Source organism: Schistocerca nitens, chromosome 1 (genome assembly GCF_023898315.1).
Source record: "Schistocerca nitens isolate TAMUIC-IGC-003100 chromosome 1, iqSchNite1.1, whole genome shotgun sequence".
NCBI classification, from domain to species: Eukaryota; Metazoa; Arthropoda; class Insecta; order Orthoptera; family Acrididae; genus Schistocerca; species Schistocerca nitens.
The window spans coordinates 389,794,626-389,821,324 of NC_064614.1; the positions used below are offsets into that span (position 1 = coordinate 389,794,626).

The window sequence follows — 26,699 nt, forward strand, 5'->3', positions numbered from 1 at the left end:
ATTAAAGCTTTCAGGAGATGGTAACATGCGAGGTATAGTCCGCAAGTAATCGTGGTCGGCTTAGTACAGCCGGCACGGTAGCTCATCGTGTTCTGTCAGAAAGATAGCTGCCCTATGTAATAAAAAAAACTGAGTGAATGGATCGACGATGAACGTGACCGAGTGTCACGGGGCGTTCACCCTAAACAAAAACGCACCGAACAATAAGGAATAAAGCGAGATTTAAAAAAAGTGCTGTGAATATGGACACATATTCGTAAGGTAAAATGTGGCGTGTTAGTGGTTCATGTCCCACTGCATTCAACTACTTTTTTTTTTACTACCATTCGCGTTTTTAATAGGTTCTGATACTTTCTTATAAGTTTAAAGCAAGAATACAGAGTTTTTCCGTAAGAGTGTGCAAAAATGGAAAAGGTCATAAGAATGCTCCACTGAACAATTTGAGATAGGGAACCTGGGGGCGGAGAAGCCAGCTTAAAGAGATATGAAAGTAAACTGGTGTACCGGTTTGTCTAGCATTACTATTTTCCACCTTATTTACAACTAACATGCGTATAAGTTTACGCGAACTGTGCAGTTTATTTACATGTACAATCTTTATTTCCTGCAAGGAAACAAGGAAGACAAGCCTGATTACTAGGACGTCATGATGCAGGTTTTGTTTACTTTACATGTCCATTAAGTGACTCTGGCCGGCCGAAGTGGCCGCGCGGTTCTGGCGCTGCAGTCTGGAACCGCGAGACCGCTACGGTCGCAGGTTCGAATCCTGCCTCGGGCATGGATGTGTGTGATGTCCTTAGGTTAGTTAGGTTTAACTAGTTCTAAGTTCTAGGGGACTAATGACCTCAGCAGTTGAGTCCCATAGTGCTCAGAGCCATGTGTGTGAAGTGACTCTGTTGTATTGTATTTACATTGTCCCATGACACGACGTACTATGAATCAACGACAGATGCATTCATTACTCAGTGCTATCCAGAGACGTACAGAACAATACGATGGAGCAGTACCGGTACAGTTTTGCGGAACTCACTGACATACATGTTGTGTATGGGGAAGTATGTTGAAATGTTCTGGCTGCTGAAAGGCTGTTTTTTTTTTTTTTTTTTTTTTTTTTTTTTTTTTTTTTTTTTTTTAGCACTATGGGACTTAACTGCTGAGGTCATCAGTCCCCTAGAACTTAGAACTACTTAAACCTAACTAACCTAAGGACATCACACACATCCATGCCCCAGGCAGGATTCGAACCTGCGACCGTAGCGGTCACGCGGTTCCAGACTGTAGCGCCTAGAACCGCTCGGCCACTCCGGCCGGCTGAAAGGCTGTGCAGGGAACGATTTCGTAACAGGCATCATCCATCACGACGAACGCTTATTTCTCTCGATAGACGAATGCAGTAGACCGTTTCATTGGAAAGGAGGAGCGAGGGATTTGGCAACATGAAGACCACTAGTACATTCGATTTTGAAGACGAGATGCTCATTTGATCGTGATGATATTCCGAATGGCAGGAATAGCCATGTATGGGATGAGGAAAAGCCTCACGCTGTAGTAGTCACACTATTAAGTACTTTTGCTGTAAATATCTAGGCCAGCATTGTAGGTGACAATCTCATTGGACTATATCTTCTAGCTGGGGGTCTGAATGACCATATATACTTGAGATTAGTGCAAAGAGTTCTACCTGAGTTGTTGGAGAACGTATCCTTGGCTGTTCGTGAGAGTGTGTGGATTCAACGTGACAGTGCACCGCCCCACTTCAGTGTGCCGTCAATGCTGTATTTCCTGGTCGCTGGAAGGGGAGGTCCTACGCCATGGCCTGACGTGAATCCCCCGAGATTATTTCCTGTGGGTATATCTGAAGTCACTTGTGTATGAGACCCCAGTGGATACGGAGATGGAATTAGTTGCCAGAATTGTAGCTGCCTTTGATGTGATTCGAAGCGCACAAAGGATGTTTGTCAGGGTGCGTCAGACTTGTTCGCTGATGTCTTACTTGCATTGAGGTTGATAGCCGTCAGTTTCAGCTCATTTTGTAAGATACAGTGAAAATTGTACATTCATTATATCATTGATGGTATTTGCACTTAAGTATAACTAAAATAATAAAGTACACAGTAATGTGATTTGATTGCTATTATATCCTTAAGCTGGCTTCTCCGACCCCTGTTTCGCTACCCCAGATTGTTCAGTGGAGCATCTTCTACGTCTTGTTAAAGTTTTGGGCATACGTACAGAAACACCCTCCGTACTATAATAATCGATCTTATGTAAATATATGTGCGCTCTATTTGAGGAGTGAGCTTGTTCGATTGAATTTATCTACAGGACAGTTTGCACTAATTGCAGTAGGATATCTTGCCCTTTCTACTTTTAAATTTTGTGTTTCATATGTTGTAAAGCTTCTGCTACTCAATAGGAGCTGTGATCAAGTAAGAATGACCTTAGGGTTTTACTAAAAAGTGAAAATGATGAAATAATTTTTACTTCATGTGAAGAACTATTGTAAAGTGGTATCGCACTATTAGTAATGAAACTTTTATAAGCCGATGTTTTTATTGACTGAACATGGTACTTCTCTTTTTGACTTGTGCATGGATATCGAAGTTTTTATTCATGTATACTACACGCAGAATGAACTGGGTAGCACATGGACAAGGGATTTCACTGTACGTTTTAACAGAACTAATACGGGAATTTTACGCCCGTCCATTTCGTGAACAGTGTGATTTAAGGGCCAGATACAGCCGAGAACTGCCGTTGGAGAGCGTTTCTATCGTGTATACTACGTTGGGGTCCACGTACCGTATGCTCAAGTCGCATCGTTTCTGAGCGCTCAGCAGCACGTTGACTCGGCACGCCTTAACGTAGGCCTCGGCTTGCGCACAGGTAAATGCGACTAGTAGACCACGAGGCCCGGCGGTCATCGGGGTTTTCTGCAGAAAGAGGGAGTGTCTCGCGCCAGTAAAACATCGGGTTGCTTTGACGTTTTGTAACAGACACTGGCATTACATTACTAGTTGCTGCACACGCCTGGCCAGCGACAGATGAACTGTTGACTCAGAAATCTGTGTTGTAATACAATTAACGCTGTAAATCATTGAGAATGGGGGCCTGTATGATTCAATCGCGTATTCAATATTCCGTTGATTGCTGATGAGCCCCCCCCCCCCCCCCCCACACCGGAATACTAGCCTATTAGTGTACTCTATACAGTATAGTTCCCACAGAGACAAATACAAAGAAGAAACTTTTGACAGAAAAAAAAGTGTAACATGTAAGGTACTGTTTTTCGCTTACAGTGGTTCCTAATTTTTGAGGGATGGAACCACTTTTATCTTGCTATATACGTGCTGAATGTGTGCCTACCATGTTAATTTGAGATCTAGGTGTATTACCAGCCGTCTGACAGAGAACACTTATTAACTCCGTTACCGAATTTGTGATGGAAACTGCAAATAGCGTCAGAAAAGAGAATTTTCAGAATAAAAATAAGAGGCCGTTAGACTCGCAAAAGATGTAAACCAAGAAACTCTTGTGAGCCATTATTTTCGAGTTTAGATATTCTACCTGTTCTGTGTGTTTACATTAGGCAGACTCTCTTTTTTTAAAAACCAATATAATGGGCAAGCAGACCGTTTAAGTAGTGACAAAAACATCCCAACAATGTTGTAATCATCTTCACTCCGAAGACCGATACACACAACTCTGTGCCGTGCAAACCTCTTCATCTCCGAATAACTGCTGCAACCTACACCATTTTTAATGTGCGTACTGTATTCATCTCTGTAATAGCATAAACTATATTAAAAAAAAAGTAAATCCCAGCAGCAAATATAAAACAACAAACAAAAAATAACAAAGAACGCAAGCGAAGTAAGGCAAAGCAAGCGATATGGGAAAAGGCAAGTGTAGCACACATGTTAGTAACTACATTCAGAATAGTTGAATATGTGTAACCAGGTGTTCTCTGAAACCGTGTGGATATGGTCACGTGGTGTCAATTTCCGTCCGACACGTCAGCGCACCGAGACGGCAAAAGGCGCGACACACTCGTGGGCAGAAAGAGGGGTGTGTTTCCGCGGCGTGGTAGCGGGACGAGCTAAGATGGAGGGGCCTGTGACTTTGAATATAGAATATCTTTACTAGTATAATTTTAATGAAAATATCTTTAAATTCCGCCTAGAAGCATGCTAGAAAGAAACCAGTGGCAGCTTTGGATTCGCGTCAGTGGGAAAAGCACATTGAACATAAATCCATGTTTGAAGCTTTAATAGTTAAGTAGATATTAACATTATTACCGTTATTGCTTATAACAAATTGTAACAGTTGAACCCATCACGGAAGTCACACTTACGATGCACCAGATGTGAGAGGATAATACCATCAATATAATGACAGGTTACTTTTCTAACTAAACAAATATACCATAATCTTACAAACAATTTATGTACTTTATTTACGTAAATAGTGCCATTAGTATGGAATCCTCTACATATACACAAATGATATTACCAGCGTGTACTTCCTTCTTTAATGTTCCGTAACATTCGATGTATATTTAATTATAATTGTGATTTGTAAAATAGGTCAAGTTAGTGTTTTGAATAGAAGGATGTGACGATAGATTTGTTTAAAATTGCTGAAAAAATGCATAAATAATTTTATTAAGAGGTCAGGCCAAAAAGATTTTCCATATGTTTTATCATTAGTATTTCTATGAAATTATGGTGAAATTGAGAGTGGTGGTCAAGCTGAAAGTGCCTGCACTGAATCGTGGAGTGGTCATGTGACCGAACCTTTAAAGAAGCGTGCAGGGCAAAGGTCTCGCTCTTTCGTCTGTTATCCAGTGGCCGGAGTATTCGGTGAGGTATTTCAGTCCTGGTTTCGTCTGGATTGTGTAAAGTTATCGGCGGATATAAGCCGCGAGCGTTACTTTCGTGTAACGGGGCTTAATATCTTGGGCGCGTGTGATAATTTGTGCGTCTCGGGACGCTGATCTGAATCTTCGGAGGCAGTTCAGTTAGAAACGAGATCTCGCACGAGCAACTTAGGTTCTGCTGTATGTCACTGCAGTTGTGGTCTTGTAAAGACTCGTCGTTTAACGGATTTATGTTGTGATGGACTTTAACTGTTTTAGTTGAAATTAAAAGCGTTGATGGCTATAAAATTCAGATTCGCAGGGAATGATTAAGCTCATGCTAGCGAACGTTGAGAGTGAGTTCAGATTTTCCAGTTTATTGCACTGATGTAGTTTAGTATTTAGCGCATGCTGCTGAGTGTAAATGCAATACCTTCACAAAGTAATTCCAAATTTTGGACTGCTGATTGATTCTGAGCAGTTATTTAATGAGTTATTTGCATGTGGCCACCATTTGCATACATTGTGCATTTCTGAAAAATTAAAGGGATTTATATCAGTCTGTTTTGAGCAGTATTGTTACCCTTCGGGATTTCAGCCTACAGATCCAACCTCAGTTCTTTTATAATTCGCTGCGTGTCTCGCTGCTAGTATAAGGTTTTGGTTTAAACATTATCTTGTTGAGTTGTTGAGCTATAGAGCGAAGTGTATCACCACCTCTTAGCCACGCTCAATGGCAGTACATTGCCCGGTCTCTGGCGGAACTGACATGGTAACTGTTTGGATCGAAAGGGGTACACGACGTAAGTAGTAGGAGCAAGACCTCACGGAATGGCCATAATCTGAATATCAGAGTCGTAAAATATCAACTGTTTCCAGCCTAAAAATCCACAAGCACGTTACTACGTGGGCATTCAACACAATCCTACACTTTGTCAAATGTCACCTCCCATTGACGTTCATTTTGTCAAAAGACCCCTCCCCACCCACCCACCGAAAGATAGAGCGCACGTATGCACTCGATGTCAGACAATGACTGTGCCTCAGCTTTCATCGAAACGCGTCAGTCAACTCTCCATGGTGACACTTGAACTATTATGAGAACAGTGACCAGATAGTGGAACACAAGACTTTGTAACACTTCTTAGAGAGAGTGTGAATTTCACTGCTTTGAATGTGTCCTCTCATTTTCACTTGGTTTGCTTCTTCCCGGAGAGCAAACATCTGATTTGAGTTTCAGAGAAAATTTTCTTCAAAACATCCGTCACTCTATTAGGAGCTTGATTATTTGTAGCCAATTGACTCCTTTTGTCTGTGACGAAAGGCCTTCAGTTACTCTCTCAAAACTCTTTTTACTTTGAGGACACTGCACATAATTTAGAGAAATTTTTTCCTATGCTCTTAATTCTGTCACTCGATTCTGGAGCTGAGATTATTCTTTATTTTCTGACTTCAGTAAATCAGTTAATGTGGACTGATCAGCTTTGTTTATTGGATGTAAAGTTTTTAAATGGTTTCCAGCTCCACTTTCAGACCTGTTCTCACCCAAATCTGCCTGCCTTGCTTTCTTTTGTCTTTCAACAACTGTGCAAACACATGTACTAACAGGAAGATTCGCACACGGTACAGCAGGTCTCGGAACCTTTCTGACAGATATATTTAAAATCTTCGCTCGCAAGTCCTGGAATAACTATCTGATTTAAAATGCTGTGAGGTAAGATATTTATCACATTAATATGGCCTTTACAATAACATTTTGTGGTCAGTACTCGTAGAAGCTGTACATCTCAGAGGAATTGATGGTAGGTAAGTCCAGTTCCCTTCATCTTCCCACCGTAAGACAAACAACCAGGGGCCACAAAACCAGACATTTTTGTCTTACAGCATATGAATAAACAAGGCACAACTTACCTGCATGTGTGCATACAAGATATAAGCTTTCACAATAACATTAGCTTCTGCACTGCTGCGGCAAGCTTAGATGGTGACATCATATTTAGAAGAATAATTTTCTCACTTGGTCTGTGCATTTCATCTGGGCCTCATCTGGATCAGCCAGTCTTCACCACCAGACTGTTGCAGTTAGCTGTGGCCCTATTACTACCACTGAGTCCAATGTTCTAGACTTAGCATCCTCCAACCGATGGGCCTCTACATTGGAGCTCTACAGTTTGGGCATGTGGCCACCATTGCCCATATGGGCAGACACTGCTGCTGTCAAGAGTTATCTTATCAATGCTATGTCCATGGCATGATTGTGCATGCTGCAGTGCACACTGTCCCATGCTGTTGCGTAGTCTCTAGTCTGCACTGCGAGCTGCCACACACAGCTGTGGTCAGCAGTCTTGCAGAATCGCTGCTGTCATCACCCACTGGCCATGACACTCTGGTACCCCACCCAGAATGGTGGATTACTGGCCTCCTGACATCTTCCAGCCTAGTTGCACCACCTACCATAGAGTTCTGTATGTCCATCATTCTGATTGAAGATTTGAGGGACTTAGGTCATTCACTTACATTATGAAATAGAACACCTACAAATATCCTTTCAGTATTCAATACACCATCTTTAGGCCTCAACTGATGCTGCAGGGGTGAATTCCCATTGCACACACAATGCCATCAGTGGCCAATATGTATTGACTGGTTTCTGTAGACTGTAACAGCGATGTCAATACCACCTTCATTGTTGCAGAGACAACATTGTTGTTACAGCCTACAGAAACCAGCTCATAGATATTGGCCACTGGTGGCATCATGTATATGATGGGAGTTCACCCCCTCAGTGTCAGTTAAGGCCTGAAGATGATGTATTGAATTGCCAAAACTGGTAGCTGTATAACAACATCCAAAGGATGGCTGCATGTGTTCCATTTTATTATACCCGCCATAGAGGTCTGCCACTCCTGCTGCAATAGTTAGTATGACGAACAGTGAACTGTATATTTACAATCAGCCCATAAGTAGAATTCATTTCTTAATGCTTCTGTAGAGAATTAGGTCAATCTTTCCCTGAAATTGTAAACTGCCTAATAAGGTTTTTATGTCATGCCTTAATGTGGATGGAATTTGGTTAGGAAAAAGAGAGGACAGTCATTAGTTTCATTATGATGTGTTCTGTGAAATTACTTGCACATCCTAGTTATTGGACTAAAAAGTTGGTGGTTAACTAAGTGCCACAGGCCACTTGAAGCCTGAAAGGAGGAACTGTTATCTAATATTAAGTTGGCCGTGTCTTCGATATAAAATTTGAATGCCGTGAAAGCATTAAGCCAAATATATTTTTTGCTGCTTGTTTTTTCACTACCAGAATGTGCAACAAATGCTTTGATGTGCTGCTTCAATGCTGATTGCACCATAAACTGGAATATGTTGATACCCGTATCCTATTAGACAATGCAGTGTGGAAACCAAACACTGCCATTGTAGGCAATGGTAAATGTACTACAAAGGTTAATTAAAGTTGCAGATGCCCATGGCTCCATTTGAAACTGAACTTGAAGGCTTGAAATGCTGAGTATAATGCAGGGATCCTGCCAGACAAACCCCTAGTGACTCAACTGTCTCATAACTGTTTATTTCCAAGCATTCATCTGCTGATGTTTGCTTTGTTCTTGACATGATGGGGAATCTACATTTAATCTACATCTGTATACATACTCTGCAGATCATCATACAGTGCATGGGAGGAATACGCTGTACCATTACTAGTCACTCCCTTTCCTGTTCTATTCGCAATGGAACGAGGGAAAAAGAACTGTCTCTATGCCTCTGTAAGAGTCGCAATTTCTCTTACCCATGTTTTCACAAACTTTACATGATAGGAACAATAGTGGCAGTAGAATTTTTCTGTAATCAGCCTGAATGTGACAAGCCAAACTTCTTAGAGACAGTCAGATTTATCATGCTTTTGGAAACAGGACATATAACACTACAAGACTGAGCATTTTCAAGAGCTGATAATGCACAATCCAGGTAAGTACAAGCCTCTGGTGATCATAACGAATACTGTGATGATGTCTAAACATGAGACTACCAAGGATTGACAGCAATTATAGGATTGCTGATTGTGTTGTTTTAAAATCTTGAACTGTTGCAAGAACACCTCCAATTTAGCCAAAGAGCCTTAATGCTTCTTTGTAAGTCTCCTTGTTGGTGGTGAACCTCACTTTTATGTCTTGAATGTAGGAGTCTGCAGGAATTACTTGCATACTAAGTTCTTGCTTAAAAAAAGTTTGTGCTTTTTTCAGATGAAGTGAGTGCTGTAGTTTATTCTGTTAGATAGATCGTGACAAGAAAATACAGGTGCCACTTTGGAGTTTTGTCAAGTGGTATTCTGCAAATGAAATCTGTCTTTAAAAAAGGCATATTTAGTTCAATACAATAAACAGAATACTGCCAACAGTTAATGCAGCACATGAAAATGATTCAGTGAATGGGTTAGAGTACTTACATTGAAGTACATATTGACCAGAAATTTGAATCAGAAGAAATGTATAATTGAACTTCTCAACCTTAAGTTCAATATTTTTTTCTTGTTTCATAATTACTGGTTTCTGAAATAAATTAATCAAGGGCATAATATATTTTCCACTCATGACTGTCTTATGGCATACTTTTATGTGGCAGTTCACCATTTCTGGAGAAAGTATTGACACTACAGAAGCAAGCTTTCACAATAATGTATGATCTTCACTGTCATCTTGCACATATATATTCAAGGAATTTGTCATTTGAACTGCACTTGTACAATGAATGGATCATTGTTAATTAAATTGTCAGAAACAATGCAACACCATTTGAGAGGATAAGTAATGTTCAGTTACGTCATCAGAGAAAAATATTAGCTTCATTACTCAGAAATATGTTTAGTACATAGCCACAAAAATCTTTGCACATATACTCAATAACAGAAATCATCTGAAGGGTAACAAAGTGAACTTTAAATTCAATCTAAGATCCTTCTTTAAATTCAATCTAAGATCCTTTCTTTTGGGCGACTCCTTCTGTTTAGTAGACAAATTTAGTTAAAAACTAGTAGTATTTGTGATATAGAAGACAACAATATTTTACTCACTCATTAAATTAAATCTATGTCACTATTAATATGCATAATGCCAAATATGTTTATTTTCATTAAATTTAAGTCACTGCGACAGTAATATGTAAATAGTGAGCTGACATTCATGAGGACAATGGTTCAAATCCACGTCCAGCCATCCTGATTCAGGTTTTCTGTGATTTCCCTAAAATTGCAAAAGGCAAATGCCAGGATGGTTCCTTTGAAAGGGCACAGCTGACTTCCTACCCCATCCTGTAATCAGAGGGGATTGATGAGCTTGCTGTTTGGTCACCTCCCACCCCCCCCCCCCCCCCCCCCAAATCGACCAACCAACCAAATAGCCAGCTTGTAACCATACACACAAACAAGTCTCTCATATGTAGCTTGCAAAAAGACTCATTCTATTTTTTGTAGGGCCACAAAGGGAAGCCATCCGTGGCAGGCTAGACACGGTTTGTAATTTTCGATGTTGCTAGAGCTAAGTGACATTCCTGCCATTCCAGGAAATTACAGATCTTATGAATGATAATGTTACCAGTTCGCAAGTGGTGACAATTTCTAAAGCAAATGGAATATTTGTAAATCTGTAGAAGATAAAAGAAAGCCCATTGCAAGTGGGATTTGTAGCCTTACGCACCATAAAATACTAGTGAAGCTGGTGAATGTATGACTCAGTTGTCTCTGGCTTCATTGAGTTGGACAAATGATGGCAGAGGTAGAACACCTGCCTACTGTAGTTGAGCACTTAGTTTTAGTGTTTCTCAGTAATATGTGGGAAACATACTCAAGAAAGTTCAAAAGGTCTCTTTGGCAGTTTTGTTTTGCATGCACACTACTTTTTATTAACCATTACATATGCTGTACAGGGCAAGAATAAACTCGTTTCAGAGAACTAGTTTAAATACTCATCAGAGTAATCAGGTAAATCCTTAGGATGGAGTAGTCCAGTAAACACTCTCTCTTTCTCTCCCTCTCCCCCTCTCCAGTAAGTTGGTACAATTGCATTTTTGAAGGTTGGGCATAGCTAAATAAGTAAATATTCAGCATAATAACCATTTTTTAAACCCGAAAAAGAATCTATTATGCTTAGCACTTAAAATCCTGTCATTGGTGAGGTCATTAGTGAATAGAGCATAGATTTGGATAATATATGAATGGAGACCCCCTCCCCAATGAACCATGGTCCTTGCTGTTGGTGGGGAGGCTTGCGTGCCTCAGTGATACAGACAGCTGTACCGTAGGTGCAACCACAATGGAGGGGTGTCTGTTGAGAGGCCAGACAAATGTGTGGTTCGTGAAGAGTGGCAGCAGCCTCTTCAGTAGTTGCAGGGGCAACAATCTGGATGATTGATTGATCTGGCCTTGTAACATCAAGCAAAACAGCCTTGCTGTGCTGGTACTGCAAACTGCTGAAAGCAAGGGGAAACTACAGCCGTAATTTTTCCCAAGTGCATGCAGCTTTACCGTATGGTTCAGTGATGATGACGTCCTGTTAGCTAAAATATTCTGGAGGTAAAATAGTCCCCCCCTCAGATCTCCAGGCGGGGACTACTCAGGAGGACGTTGTTATCAGGAGAAACAAAACCAGCGTTCTATGGATCAGTGTGTGGAATGTCAGATGGCTTAATCTGGCATGTAGGTTAGAAAATTTAAAAAGGGTAATGGATAGGTTAAAGTTCGATACAGTGGGAATTAGTGAAGTTCGGTGGCAGTAGGAACAAGACTTCTGTTCAGGTGAATATAGAGTTATAAACACAAACTCAAGTAAGGGTAATGCAAGAGTAGGCTTAATAATTAACAAAAAACAGGAATGTGGATAAGCTGCTATGAACAGCATAGTGAACGCATTATTGTAGCCAAGATAAACATGAAGCTCACACCTACCACAGTAGTATAAGTTTATATGCCAACTAGCTCCACAGATGATGAAGAGAGTGGAGAAATGTATGATACAGTAAAAGAAATTTTTCAGATAGTTAAGGGAGATGAAAATTTAATTGTCATGGGGTACTGGAATTTGATAGTAGGAAAAGGAAAAGTAGCAGGTGAATATGGACTGGGAGTAAGGAATGAAAGAGAAAGCCACCTGGTAGAATTTTGCACTTGGTTTAAGAATCGTTAAAGAAGGTTTTATATGTGGAAGAAGTCTGGAGACACTGGAAGGTTTCAGATATATTATATAATGGTAAGGCAGAGATTTAGGAACCAGGTTATAAATAGTAAGATATTTCCAGTGGCAGATGTGGACTGTGACCACAAGTTATTGGTTATGAACTGTAGATCCAAACTGAAGAAACTGCAAAAAGGTAGGGATTTAAGGTGATGGGTCTTGGCTGAAAGAACCAGAGTTCTAGAGAGTTTCAGAGAGAGCCTTAGGAAATGGTTGGCAAGAAAGGGGAAAGAAATACAGTAGAAGAAGAATGGGTTGCTTTGAGAGATGAAACAGCGAAGGCAGGGTCAAGTAGGTAAAGACGAGGGCTAGTACAAATCCTTGGGTAACAGAAGAGGTATTGAATTTAACTGATGAAAGGAGAAAATATAAAAATGCAGTAAATGAAGCAGGTAGAAAGGCATACATACATCTCAAAAATGAGATCAACAGGAAGTGCAAAATGGCTAAGCAGGGATGGCTAGAGGACAAATGTAAGGATGTAGAAGCCTATATCACTAGGGGTAGGATAGGTACTGCCTACAGGAAAATTAGAGAGACTTTTGGAGAAAGAGAACCACCTGTATGAATATCAAGAGCACAGATGGAAACCAGCTCTAAGCAAAAAAGGAAGCAGGAAGGTGGAAGGAGAATATAGAGGGTCTATACAAGGGCGATGTACTTGAGGGCAATATTATGAAAAATTAGGTAGGATATATTCTGAGGCATAAAGGGATCATCCATTTAGTATTGGAGGGCAGCACGGAGGGTAAAAATCGTAGAGGGTGACCAAGAGATGAATACACTAAACAGATTCAGAAGGATGAGGTTGCAGTAGGTACTGTGAGATGAAGCTTGCACAGGATAGAGTAGCATGGAGAGCTGCATCAAACCAGTCTCTGGACTGAAGACCACAACAACAACAACATTATGAAAATGGAAGAGGACATAGATGAAGATGAAATGGGAGATATTATACTGTGTGAAGAATTTGACAAAACACTGAAAGACTTAAGTCAAAACAAGGCCCTGGGAGTAGACAACATTGTGTTAGAGCTGCTGATAGCCTTGGGAGAGCCAGCCATGACAAAACTCTTCCCTCTGGTGAGCAAGATGTATGAGAAAGGCAAAATACCCTCACACTTTATAACAATTCCAATCTGAAAGAAAGCAGATGTTGACAGGTGTGAAAATTAGCGAACTATCAGTTTAATAAGTCACAGTTGCAGTATACTAACACAAATTCTTTACAGACAAATAGAAAAATTGGTAGAAGCTGACCTCAGTGAAGATCAGTTTGGATTTCATAGAAATGTTGGAACACGCGATGCAGCACTGGCCCTATGACTTATCTTAGAAGATAGGTTCTAGCATTTGTAGACTTAGAGATAGCTTTTGGCAATGTTGATTGGACTATGCTCTTTCAAGTTCTGAAGGTGGTAGGGGTAAAAATACAGGGGGCGAAAGGCTATTTACAATTTCTACAGGAACCAGATGTTAATTGTAAGAATTGAGGGGCACGAAAGGCAAGCAGTGGTTGAGAAGGGAGTGAGACAGGATTGTAGAATGGAATGGACTATGTCTTGAAAGGAGGATATGTGATGAATATCAACAAAAGGAAAATAAAGTATAATGGAATGTAGTCAAATTAAATCAGGTGATGCTGAGGGAACTAGATTATGAAATGAGACACTTAAAGTAGTAAATGAGTTTTGCTATTTGGGGACCAAAATAACTGATGGTGGTCAAAGTAGAGAGGATAGAAAATGTAGACTGGCAATGGCAAGGAAAGCGTTTCTGAAGAAGAGAAATTTGTTAACATCGAGTATTGATTTAAGTGTCAGGAAGTCGTTTCTGAAAGTATTTGTATGGAGTGTAGCCGTGTATGGAAGCGAAACATGGACAATAAATAGTTTGGACAGGTAGAGAATAGAAGCTTTCGAAATGTGGTGCTACAGAAGAATGCTGAAGATTAGATGGGTAGGTCATGTAACTAATGAGGAGGTACTGAATAGAATTGGGGAGAAGAGGAATTTGTGGCACAACCTGACTAGAAGAAGGTATCAGTTGGTGGGGCACATTCAGAGGCGTCAAGGGATCACCAATTTAATATTGGAGGGAATCACGGAGGGTAAAAATCGTAGAGGGAGACCAAGAGATGAATACACTAAGCAGATCCAGAAGGATGCAGCTTGCAGTAGTTATTCGGAGATGAAGAGGCTTGCACAGAGTAGAGTAGCATGGAGAACTGCATCAAACTAGTTTCTGGACTGAAGACCGCAACAACAACAACCTTTTCAAAACTTTTTCTCATTGACAACCTCCACACAATACATGTACATATAAAGGGAATATTGCTTATATAGTTTACCCATTTTTTATTGAAGGCTTTACATGCTTAACATCCAGTATTTAAGTCATTAATTCATTTGTAAAGTAATTGGATGTTTGATTCCTTAACGAATTGAAGGTGGGGGTTATTTGTAAATCTAATAAGCAAATGGCTCTGTATGACATATCTAATGATTGGACCGCCTATGGTGATGAGGCATCCTGCGGACAGTGAATCATTCCATAAGTTCTGAAGGTGGTTCATGTTTAGTTGTGATACCAGCTACATTGTGTTGTAGCTTTCGATTGTAGTGTATCCAGCCTGAAGTTCACAGACTCAGTTTTGTATGTTTATTCTTCTTCTGAAAGTCTGTCCCCTCATTGCAGAAAATCCTGTAGATATTTTCATTAACTTTCTTCCATTGTGTTTCTGATTACCGGGTGCAAAAATTGCCTAAAAATCTTATTATGTAAGCAGTTTTTCCGCATACTTCTGTATTTTGAAAAGAGTACAATTGCAGCCTTTATTGTATATCATTTTATTTTATTTTTTCTCTCCTTCTTTGCATTTTACTACGACACATTCCAATTCATGTAACTCTGACCGGAAAACTAACTATCAGTACTCAGTGGTCCAGACCATTGCACAGGAATGTGACACTTCATTGTGTGAATGAAGCAGCAACACCGGGTAATGAAAAAATAAGCTCAGGTTCAATGTTAAATTGTAGGCTCTCAGTAAAACTGGTGGGGAAGTTCATTTATTCAAAATGACCTACAGATTGCACATTTTAATTTAATTCACTGCAGTTTTTGCTTGCAGTTACAGAATAAACAGCCAGATGCAAAGTAATGTAGGATTACAGCAATAAGTTGAAGTTGACAATAGAGGATCATGTAAACAAAGCAATCTATGGAAAGAAAAAACAAATAATGTTTGAGAGCAAAAGTAACTCATGTAAAATTTTCATTTTTACCTTAAATAATCAAAGTTTGTTGAGGGCATGGTTAAAGGTGATCAACTCAAAATTCTTGAAAGTATGTAGGAGTCTACAGAAGATATTTCTTACTTCATAGACATTCTTCGATACACACAACATTGCTACACTTTGTAAGAAGACTTAGTTATGGTGCATATGGTGTATAATTTTCCAAATTTTCATATTTTACAGGTACAGTGTACTTCAGATGTTCAAATTTGAAACACCCAAATATCGTCTGTTTTTATCTGGTGAAAAAAGAATATGTGTATTTGGAAAAGATAGAAGAGGAAATGATGAAGTCATGGAGCTAATGCTGCCAAAGTCACTGACTGAATTGCCTGATCAGGCAAGATTAGAGAAAAATGATTTGAAACAAATAAGTGGTGGTTTTACTTCTGCACCATTAGTAGATGTAAGTTTTCTTTTGTTAAATGGAATATTGAAATTTGTGCTTGTTTTACAGCTTGTCTAACCATATTGTAATATGTTGTATCTGGCAGATTCTGTGTTTGTTTATTATTTATGGATCTCATTTCCTAAGTTTCCGTGTGATTTTATGAAGATAAAGATTCTGAGATTGTAAATTGCGTTCATATTATTTAATATTTCTCTCTCTCTCTCTCTCCTCTCCTCTCCTCTCCTCTCCTCTCCTCTCTCTCTCTCTCTCTCTCTCTCTCTCTCTCTCTCTCTCTTTCTTCTTCTTCTTCTTCTTCTTCTTTTTTCAGTTACAGACAGTTTTAAAACTGGGGCAACCACAGCTAAAATAGTTATACATATCGATTGACATTTCACACAGTAAAAAGTTGTTTAAATATACGTGTCACAACTATTAAAATATGAAACTACACGAAAAGTCCAATAGACCAGCAGCATAAACTTCTTCCTTTGGTTATTGGTAGCCCCCAAAGCTGCTAAAATAACGTCCGGTAGATTTCAGTACATTAATGTTACTAATTTTCATCACTAACTTTATTTTATTCTTCGATGACTACAGGACTGTTCTGGCTAACATTTATGAGGAGCATTGTTTATTGCTTGACAGAGACCAACAGGAACGTATTTTAATTGGTAAGGTGACAACAGTTCATGATTTTAACACAAGTCAGTCCTGTTTTTGGGTGTTCTTCTATATTGCATTGGGACGGTCCCAAACTCTTTCATTTGAGTTACTACTTTACTGTTTTTTAATCAAGGATCAGTTTCTTATGCCTAATTCTATTCTTTCATTTTTAGACATGACATTCATCGTTGATGATGATGTTATCAATTGAGAAGGGCTGTAACTTTGCCTAGCCATGCCAACTGTTATTCTTTGACATTCTGTTGCTACTTGCTATACCATAAGACACATTATTTGTAAGTACCCTTCTTTTGGTATGAAATTACGAATCTTATTTATTAAAGACACACAGTCCCGTTCTTTGTGGGGTGTGTGTGATCCACACCTATTTTCTTAACTAGGTGCTCAAAATTTTCTTCCATGTTTAATTCTATTCATTCAGTACTTTAAGGTATCTCAAATAACTTCAGTTCCCCACTACTGTTAAAGCACTAATTAAAAACAAAAATCAGTACAGATATACACCAGAAGATGCAACTTAAAAGTTGCGAAACTGGTTGTGTGGGTCTCTAATTGACTGAAATAAATACAGCTGCAGCGGACTACTGGACTTTTCTTTAAGTTTTATATTTTAATACTTTTAACACCTATGTTTAAACATATTTTTGGAGGTGTTTATGAATGCATTATGCTTCTTGGGAATGCATGGCTTGTCATTAGTTTGCATGTTGGTGTTTGTTCATAGTATAAAAACTTTTAGAAAAGATAATTGATGTAATTTTACTTTCTTAAACACAATAATGGCATTTCTTCATTTTCTCTGTTGTGTTATCTAACATTCAAGCACTGTGTGTAAGCAGACAGTTGAAGAAATTATTCTGTAACTTTCAATAAATATTTTCACGTGTCATTATTCGGTTAGGTTTTTAGAACTCTGACAACAGGGGAACTTGGCCAGCCTGGAGTGCATAGTACCACAAACTCCACGTGTGCGTCAGCAGCCACCATTAGATATGATGGTAGAGCATGGTATGTCTTTTCTTAACTGTCTAGATTAAAGGATGCAATAAATCTTTCGTGAAAATAAATAAATAAGTAGGAAACAGGCATAACCACAAACTCAGGTACATTCTAGTTGAGTGATTGTTGAGGTGAGACAGTCATTAGGAGCTGACATTTGGGACACCGGCAACACCCTGGTTATATTAGGCTTGTGTACAATTTGATGTTTATTTACATAATTGTTTGGAATTAAGGTGGAACCATGAAACTCTTCTGCTTTAACTCAAAACAAGATGAGTTTTCTTGTGAAGGGAATCAACAACCAACTACTACAGAAGAATTGTCGAATAATGAATCCTTCTGTCGAAGTTGCTAAAAAGTGTCTGCAAACAATAATAATGAAACGTAAATTGCTTGTTAGACCAAGTTTTTCACAGTACAATGACAAGAAGGTATATTTGGAAATTGACATCTTTTTACAGCCAAGTCCCAAACTAACCATATCAGGCACACCTAGATAATGCATGAACAGGCCTTGCATTTATCTACGTCATACTCTGCCTCAATAAGACTCATATGTTACAATTTCAAACAAATAAAAGTAATCTGCTGATACCAGAAATAAATTGTACAATCTAAGTGAGACTGTAATATTTCTTGACCTCCAGCTGTATAAAAAACTGAATTGGAGTCACTACATATACAACCAATTCAAGTTCAGTTTGTTGTGTTTAGAAGTTAGAAGGATCTTACGAGGGCTGTTCAAAAAGTAAGGTGACTTTTCAAATTGCGTGGGCAACGTAAATTCAATTATTGATCTTTTTTTATGTTGGTACACATGTTCCCGAGCATATGTTCACAGTTTCAAGTGTACAGCATACTTAATTTGTTTTTGACAGTTAGAAAGGGTAGACGCGTTTTAATGTTATTGGCTATTTTCGATTATCATAAAAAAAAAAATCAAGCAAAGAGTTTGCATCAAATTTTGTGTGAAAACTGGAACCAAGTGCTCTAAAACACTTGAAATGTTGACAGTGGTGTACAGTGAGTCTGCTCTAAGTAAAAAAAAAAAAAAATTGTTTACAAGTGGTACAAGCTCTTCCAAGATGGACGAGAAGATGCCAGTGACGAATCTCACTCTGGACCCCCAGCACAACAACAGATGACAACGTCGAAGCTGTGAAGAAAATTTTTTTTTGTAAAGTTGTCAAATTACCACAAGAGAAGTTGCTGAGGATGTTGGCATATCACTCGGCTCGTGTCATGCAATTTTTTTGTTTGTTTTGGGCATGAGACTTGTCAGCGAAGTTTGTTCCAAAACTTCTCAATTGGTCAGAAGAACCATCACATGAGCATTGCTCAGGAGCTCTTGAATGACATCAGTGATGATGCTGATTTGCTCAAGAGGGTCATAACTGGTGCCAAAACATGGGTTCGTGATTATGACGTAGAAACCAAAACCCAGTTTTCCCAATGTAAGCATCCCGGAGAGCCAAGACCGAAAAAAGCTCGCCAAGTTTGATCAAATTTGAAAGTTTTACTCACTGTTTGTTTGTGTTTCTTTTCCCCAATTACAGAGGTGTACTGCATCATGAATTTTTGCCTCAAGGTCGTGCAGACAATAACGAATATTACCTTGATGTTATGTGCCATTTGCGAGAAGCAATGCAAAAAAGTCCTGAATTGTGGAAGAACAATTCATGACTTTTGGGTCATGACAGTGCATTTGCTCATTCATTGTTGCTTGTGAGAGATTTTTTTGGCCACAAACAACATGGCAATCATGCCTCAGCCACCATGTCAACTGGATTTGGCCCCCTGTGATTTTTTTCTGTTCCCAAAACTGAAGAGACCTATGAGAGGACACAGATTTTCAACAATTGAGGAAATAAAAACTGTATCACTGGAAGTACTCAAGGCTGTACCAAAAAAATGCTTATGAGAAGTGCTTTTAGTATATGCCGCCCAAGTGCATTGCACCCTTGGGGGGATTACTTTGAAGGGGACAACATGAATATTGATGAATAAATAAATATTTTTTCATAAAAATATAAAGTCACCATACTTTTTGAATGCACTTCATACATTGTTTTAACTTGTAGATGGTGGTGCTGACTTATTTTTCATGCTTTCACCTTGAGCTCAATGAAGTCAGAACAAAGAGAGGAATAAAAGTGACCACTCAGTCTATAGATGAAGCAATGAAGTGAAGCACGTTGTACTCGGCAACAGATTCTAACACTAGTTAATGAACCTGTTTCCAGTCCCATGCCGCACGAGTCATATTCCTGTTGAAGACCTGCCCTATGCACCTACCCAGCACATCCAATTCCAGTTCCATCAGTGGCATTTCCTACACTAGCAGAGACTGGACCACCTGTGAAAGCAGACATGTCATATACCAGCTCTGCTATAATTTTTGCATAGCCTTTTATGTGGACATGGCCACCAACCAACTGTGGACATGGCCACCAACCAACTGTTCTCCTAATGAATGGCTGTAACTAAACTGCAGTCAAGAGCAAATTTGACTGCACAGTACAGAACCTGCTGCTGAGAACAATGTACTTGACTTCAGTGGCTACTTCACAACCCAAGTGATCAGGATCCTCTCCTACCCTCTGCCACCCCCATTCCAACATCAACTTTTGTAAGTTACGTAGATGGGATCTGTTGCTGCAAAACATCCTTTGATCCTACAACACTCAAGGCTGCACTCTCTGCTAACCCTCATCACTCACTTATCTTCCCCTCTATTCCTCTGCCTCCCTCTTCATCATGTAGCTACACTTTCCTCTCTTCAGTCACCCTCTTCCTCTGTTCTATCATCCTAATCCCACCCATCACCCTCTTCCTCTGTTCTGTCATCCTAGTCCCACCCGTCACCATCCATGCCCCTTTTTTTCAATCCAGTCATTCGCTCAGTCATGAACCACATAAAATTCCGCCTGCATTTGCCAGGTAGAACCACTGTGCCATTATCTGTCCCACTTCCTTGGGACATTTACATCCTAGCCATAACTGCCCTTCTCTCCGTCACATCCTTCCCTTTCCCACCATGTTTCTCATCTGAAGCTCACACCTCACTTGAGCTGCAGTGCTTGGGACACTGTATGTGTGTTTTGTATCTGTTGGCTCCTAGGAAGGGCATTGGTTGGAAACTCCCCTATGTTTTACTATGTTTTCAATTTTGTGTATGTGCGTGTCAACTGCTCAACATCTAAACTGTATGGTGAGAGATTACCTTTACTCCGTGCATTATTTATATTCCATCCATGACTTTTCAGTATCATATCAACCTTCTTGGTGCTCTGTGTGCACCAACTACATGCCTGCTCTGTGCAGTGTATTGCATCTCTTGCCAGTAGTGGCTGTGCTGGCAATTTCTGTCACACAGCACAGTGTGCATGAGGTAAAATTATCATGCTGTTTTGTCTGTCTGTTTGTTTGTGTATTGACGTTAAAAAAACATTACAGTGAAGGAAAATGTTACTTTTTCTCAGTTCTTTTGGGCTAGTACAGTTCAAAACAAGAAATAATACATACTTTCACATACCTTGTTTAAAACAGTGCCATGATGGCTTCAGCTTGTTTTTCTTGCTGTGGACAATGCACCTTATCACATGACAACTCTGTTTCTGAAACAATTCAAAATTGCTAGAAAAACATCCTCATTGTTGCATGGGGGTATCCTCTCCCAGTCAGGAGTCTTCTGATTTTGTTCTTTCTTGATGAGCTTTTCTAGAATCCCGCAAATATGAATCACATGGATGCACACTGGTAGGTTTTTTTTCCCATATGGAGTTTGTAAATAACATGTGAAATTAGTACATAGGAATTTCATGTCATACTTGTTTACTGCTTCTGTTCGTTGATTGTGATCAAACACAAATTTCAGTTTCAGTTCGATATATGGCACTAATGTCTGCTGTGTCATGCACTGAAGCACAAATAACAGCAAAAACATAAATTAATGCAAAAAATATTTATGTACTTTAATATTTGGATGTTTTGTTAGATTTCTTGATATATCTGATAAAGGCAGGTTTAGGATGTATACAAACTTAATAATCAGAAATAAAAAATTGTGTTCCATAGAAACAATCATCTGATTTGCTGTTGGTAGATTCCATTTTTTTGCATTTTATATGAGATTATAAGGTATTTCAAAAAATATTGAAAGTTTATTAATTAATTTAAGTGTAGTAATTTTTAAAACTGGCAACATTTATTGTAGTATAATAGTGTCTGTTTTTATCACATATCAATTTATCTGATCAAGACTGACTGTGATTCTGTAGTAAATTCCAGTTTAATCGTGACATATTTAAAACATGTGACAAAATGTCAGTTTCACCATGACAAGTGTGTTGAAGAGGAAACAGTAAATTGTGAAAAGTCATTAACAACTTATAAAAATAGCAAAGGGAAACGATGAATACTATTGCTGTAGGCATATTTTTAATAGGATATGATGCCACTGGGAAATGTTTTCCATTCCTGCTGTTTAATATGATTTCTCCTAAGATAACTGCTTTCTTAATATTTTGTCTTCAATTTTTGTCTTAATCTTTTGTCTTTACCTTTATATATCCATTGTAACTTCGTATTATCTAAATATTTGGCACACCATTTTAGTTATGTATTCCTTTTAAATAAATATCTAGGTAAAAATTTGTAGCTTATTTCAACTTTTGTTTCCAGATGAGAGTTCTGTATGGAAAGAAAAAGTTTGTTGCCTCCCAAAAAGCTCTAAATGGGATAGTTATGTACCAGATGGGCTCTGAGAAATCTGGTAATTGCTCATTATTTTGTTTGCATATTTTGTAGCACAATAGCAGAGTTTAAAAGACGTTTCTTGTCACTGAGCACCTAAGAACTGCACATTGGATCTTCCTTTACACTCTAATTTATTCTTTCTCCATTGTCTCAAATCAAACTAAACTTCACTTTCTCGATTTGCACTTCTGTCTTCATTGTACCAGTTTCCTTAGTACTTGCCCATCCCAATTTCTTATATTTCCCATTTTTTCTAAGTTGAAACACTATTCGCTGCAGCTTCTTTATTTTCTACCCACCTTTTTCCTGCTAAGCTTTTTGTATCCTCATTGTGCAATGCTTCATGTAACTTTTCTTTGAAGTTTGTAGAGTTCCAAGCAGATTCAAACAAGCTGCACAAAAAATATTCCTGTAGAAGTACTATAAATAGATTCCGTAAATCTGAATATTCCGAAATGAACTTAGTTCATTTTATTTTATTTTTTTTAATGATGTCAGAAAACATACATTGTGTAACCAAAACAGTACATACATAATTTCATTCTGGTACTGTAAGCATTACCAACTTTCTACAAACAGGTTTACATAATAACAAATATTTGAAATGCTGTGCAATCAATATTTAGCCACATCATAGGGTTCATGATTAGCTGCCATCAGTTCTTTTAGGGAGCCTGTAGTTAAGTGCAGTTTGCAGATGAGATGATCCATGGTTTGTTGTTCCCTGCATTCATGAATGTAAATTATAACTGTGCTTAATGTGTATAAACTAACATCAGTTCTAAGTTCAGAGATCCTAAAATATACACAAATGTAGTTTTGAGAGATTGTTAAGTCCCTGAACAATAATGGGATTCTTTTTACTGGCTGAGTCATGTATATACTTGTCTATGTTTTTTGGCGTATTAATTTGTCTATTTTATTACTTGTATCTAATACTTTGTGATTGTTTAGTTTGACCCGGTAGTTGAAAAATCATCATACTTTGCCTGTAACTCTTTTTCCGTTTTTGAACTGTTTGAATAACTGAAATTAGTTGTAACATGATACATATTGATTTTTTTCATTGCAGGAAAGAAGTGAATGAAAACATGGAAATTTAAGGCTACTGTTAGATATGTAATTAGAAATACCAATAATACATACAGTTTTTAAAATTTTTTATCATTATTTTTTATACAGATTACATTTCAATACTGCAGACAATTAAATGCAGTCAGTTCGAACCTTTTATGGCAATAAATAATGAAGATAAACTTGCCCTAGTTACAACAAACAGAAAAGGTATTACTTGGATCGATCTAACTGTGGGGAAATCAGTTGGTACAACAGGTTTAAGTCCATGCACTGGAGAAGAAAGTACAGTGAAAGCAGAATTTGTGTCACGAAACATAATTGCAGTTTGTTCAGAAAATGAAGGTTCAGCAAGTCTGTATGACACACGAACTGGTTCCACAGATGGTCACCTAACATGTGGTGAGTGAAACTTTCCATGATGTTTTTCCTTCTTATTATTAATTATTGTAATCAAATAAGAATCTCATATAACATAAATCTGGAACACAATGAACACTGATGATGGAGCAGCTGTGATAGCAATTTACAGGAATGCAGCTGAATGTCATCTTCGATGACTGCCAATATTTTGACAGGTGAACACCCTGTAATTTTCAAGGCATTAATGGGTTTGTTACCTTGAATTGATGATGTGTTCACCTTTCGAAATGCCAGTGATTTTTGAATTCATCACCAGGATGAATTCCCATAAGTTTCTTGAATATTTTATATGCTGGGAGAAACAAAAGTTTTATATTATGATGATACTGTTTAGCTATATGCAAACTGTTATGAGCTGTTGAGGTGTAGTGCCGAATAACGATCCTGCCTTGGAGGCGGTTAAGTGGGAGATGTGTCTCAGAGCTGGATAGTGACAGATGGTGACGCGAGACTGGATGTGCACATAGTTTATGTATCAGCCGACAGAGGACAATATTGGATAGGGGGACTGTGATTTTAGTTTCGATTGTGCCCACTAGAGTGCACTAAAGTAATAGAATGTTTTTCATAAACTGTTCTAGTAATTTCATAAATTGTTATTATGTCTTTTGTGTATGTAAAATGTTATAAATGTGTTTTAGCGGTATGAATGATGTGTGAGTGTGGTTTAAGGTTAATATGAAGATAATTGTTTAATGAGTTATGTAGTAGGATTTAGTGTGGGAACATTTTGAAGAAGTATGGATATGGACAAAGGGGATTTTTGTAGAATAGATTTGTAAAGTAAGTTTATGGTAAAGGGAAAGTTAATTCAGGTATAAATAAAAATAGTAAATAACTTTATGCATAAACAAAATTTCAGCATATTAGATAATTACGTCAGTAAAAAGTGCAATTGTTAGGTTTACTGTTTTGCGATTGGTTATTGATGAAAAGCGCAGATTGACACGGGAGAAAGTTGTTTTGCTATTGGCTGTTGATTAAACTGACCAATGGTAAGGCAATATTCTTCACGCGCCTTTCTCTGCTGGTAGAGAAGACTAAGAGTATTCTAGAGAAGCGTGAGAGCCTAGCCATGAAACAGTTCGGACGTGTGTAGTAGTAGTTCCGATTGAAATGATAAGTTGCCGGATCTAGCAGTGTTTCATACATCAAAAGTGTGGGAAAGTGATGGCATAATTATTCCAATGGGCATGTAGAAATTTCGGAAATTTTAAGTGAATTTTGTGACGAAAAAAGACATATATTCCACGTGGCGTATTGAGCAGGTCAGTGGCTAAAAACTGTGACTGCATTTGGTACCGAAAGACTTAATATTTGGCGAGCATTATCAATCAAAAACGATCAGTATTTTTGTAGCTATTAAGTTTTCGGGAAATGCAACACCATAAACATGCTAACATGAGGGAAAGGGATTATGAGTGACTGTGTTAAGACTAGCATGGGCTTGGCAGTAATACTTGTTCACCTAAGTTTCAGAATATATTAATTGATGACAAAATTTCCAACCTTGCATTTGTGTGAAAACTTTCTCCCGAAATATAGATTAGTGACTTAAATTGCAGCCTGGTTCACGTCGAAGTACAATAGGTTTCACTCAGCTTTCCTACTGATGATCTGCTTAGACAATGTTCACAGGTAGGTGCAGGTCCGTCGTAAAGGGAAGGAAAGAACCGCGGCACCACACTGTGGTGCACTCGTGGAATAGCAGTTAGCATTACTGGCTGATGTGCTGCAGGTCACTGGTTCAAATCCCAACAGCAAATATTGTTATTTAGTATTTATCATTTCTGGAAGATTCTCAAAACTTCTTATGTTTGATACATTTGAAATAGTAACACTCTCTGTCCATGAGTTCATTTCTACTCTGGGTGACAGTTAGTCCTTGTAATACAAGTTTTCAGTGCTAAGTGTTGTACTTCATTGATAAACCTATTTTCGGATGAGTACTCAGAAACATCTACATCACTGTGGCTCCAGTAGGGGGATGTAAAATCCATCACCATCAAAAACTGGAATACAAGTAGTAAATTGTTTCAATGATCCATATACAGCTGTGGCCAGTGAATTCCATAAAAGCAGTAAGTCAGCTGTGCATCAGACATTCTTTAGTGATCTTCGTGTATGATGGTCGGGACCCAACGAGATGCCTCAAACAATTTGACCGTCACCAAATACAACAGGTGGAATGACCTAATGTATTTTTCAGATGTGTGTTTTTACTTGGACAAGGTAGCCCAGCAGTGATAAGAGAACAATGAAAAGCAGCTCAATGGCTGATACAAATTCCATGCTGAAGAGTCCCCTTATGGTAGAACAATTTAAGCATCTTTGGGAAAAGACACTTAGTTGATCTGTGGGACAAAGTCTACAGCCATACCATGGAAGAGGTCACTCCCCATCATGGTAGCGGTGCTGATAACCTCGCCTTTGAGTGATACAAGTTGCTCGCTTGCTATCAAATTGTTGGAAAAGTGAGCAAGGTGAATATCTATGTAGGTGAGGCAACCACAGATGAAAATCCTCCATGGACAGTTACTATAATATCAGGAAATCTCATTGATGGCTAACCTGCCCAGGTGCTAATCATCTCAGGCACTTCTGTTTTGGGTAACATTTAATGCTTATTGTCACAAGGTAACAAAGACTATGTTCCATGATACCAAAGCAGTTGTGCTGAAGTTTGCTTGTGGAAAATATGTAAATCTGTTGCAAGAATATCTATCAAGGACAGAACACAGCCTTTTGACCTTGTCATTTTAAAAGAATGTAGTCATGATGTTATTTTTGGATATAAATGGTATCACTGGTAGTCATAGACTGTGGTAGATTAGAGCTCCAGATTAACAAAACTGTTCCAACAAGCACACATAACAAGGATTGCTCTGGGCAGCTGTTTGCCACTGAACACATTATTCTCCTTCTGTCATCAACTAAATGAGTTCAAGTCATCAATCTAGATGCTCATTTAAACTGTG

General features: G+C 38.5%; 1 protein-coding gene across 3 annotated transcripts in view; it reads left to right on the forward strand.

The window, feature by feature from the left end:
• The window catches only part of LOC126235796 (WD repeat-containing protein 73-like), a 141,666-nt gene that overhangs the window by 39,316 nt on the left and 75,651 nt on the right, over positions 1-26,699 (forward strand). For 2 of the 3 annotated variants that reach the window (XM_049944615.1, XM_049944622.1), the window contains 3 exons: positions 15,573-15,795; positions 22,150-22,240; positions 23,407-23,700. In XM_049944615.1, coding sequence (XP_049800572.1) covers positions 15,573-15,795; positions 22,150-22,240; positions 23,407-23,700 — 608 coding nt within the window. Of the gene's footprint in view, positions 1-4,951; positions 5,215-15,572; positions 15,796-22,149; positions 22,241-23,406; positions 23,701-26,699 lie in introns of those variants that run through there. The other variant, XM_049944632.1, reaches the window with a different exon arrangement.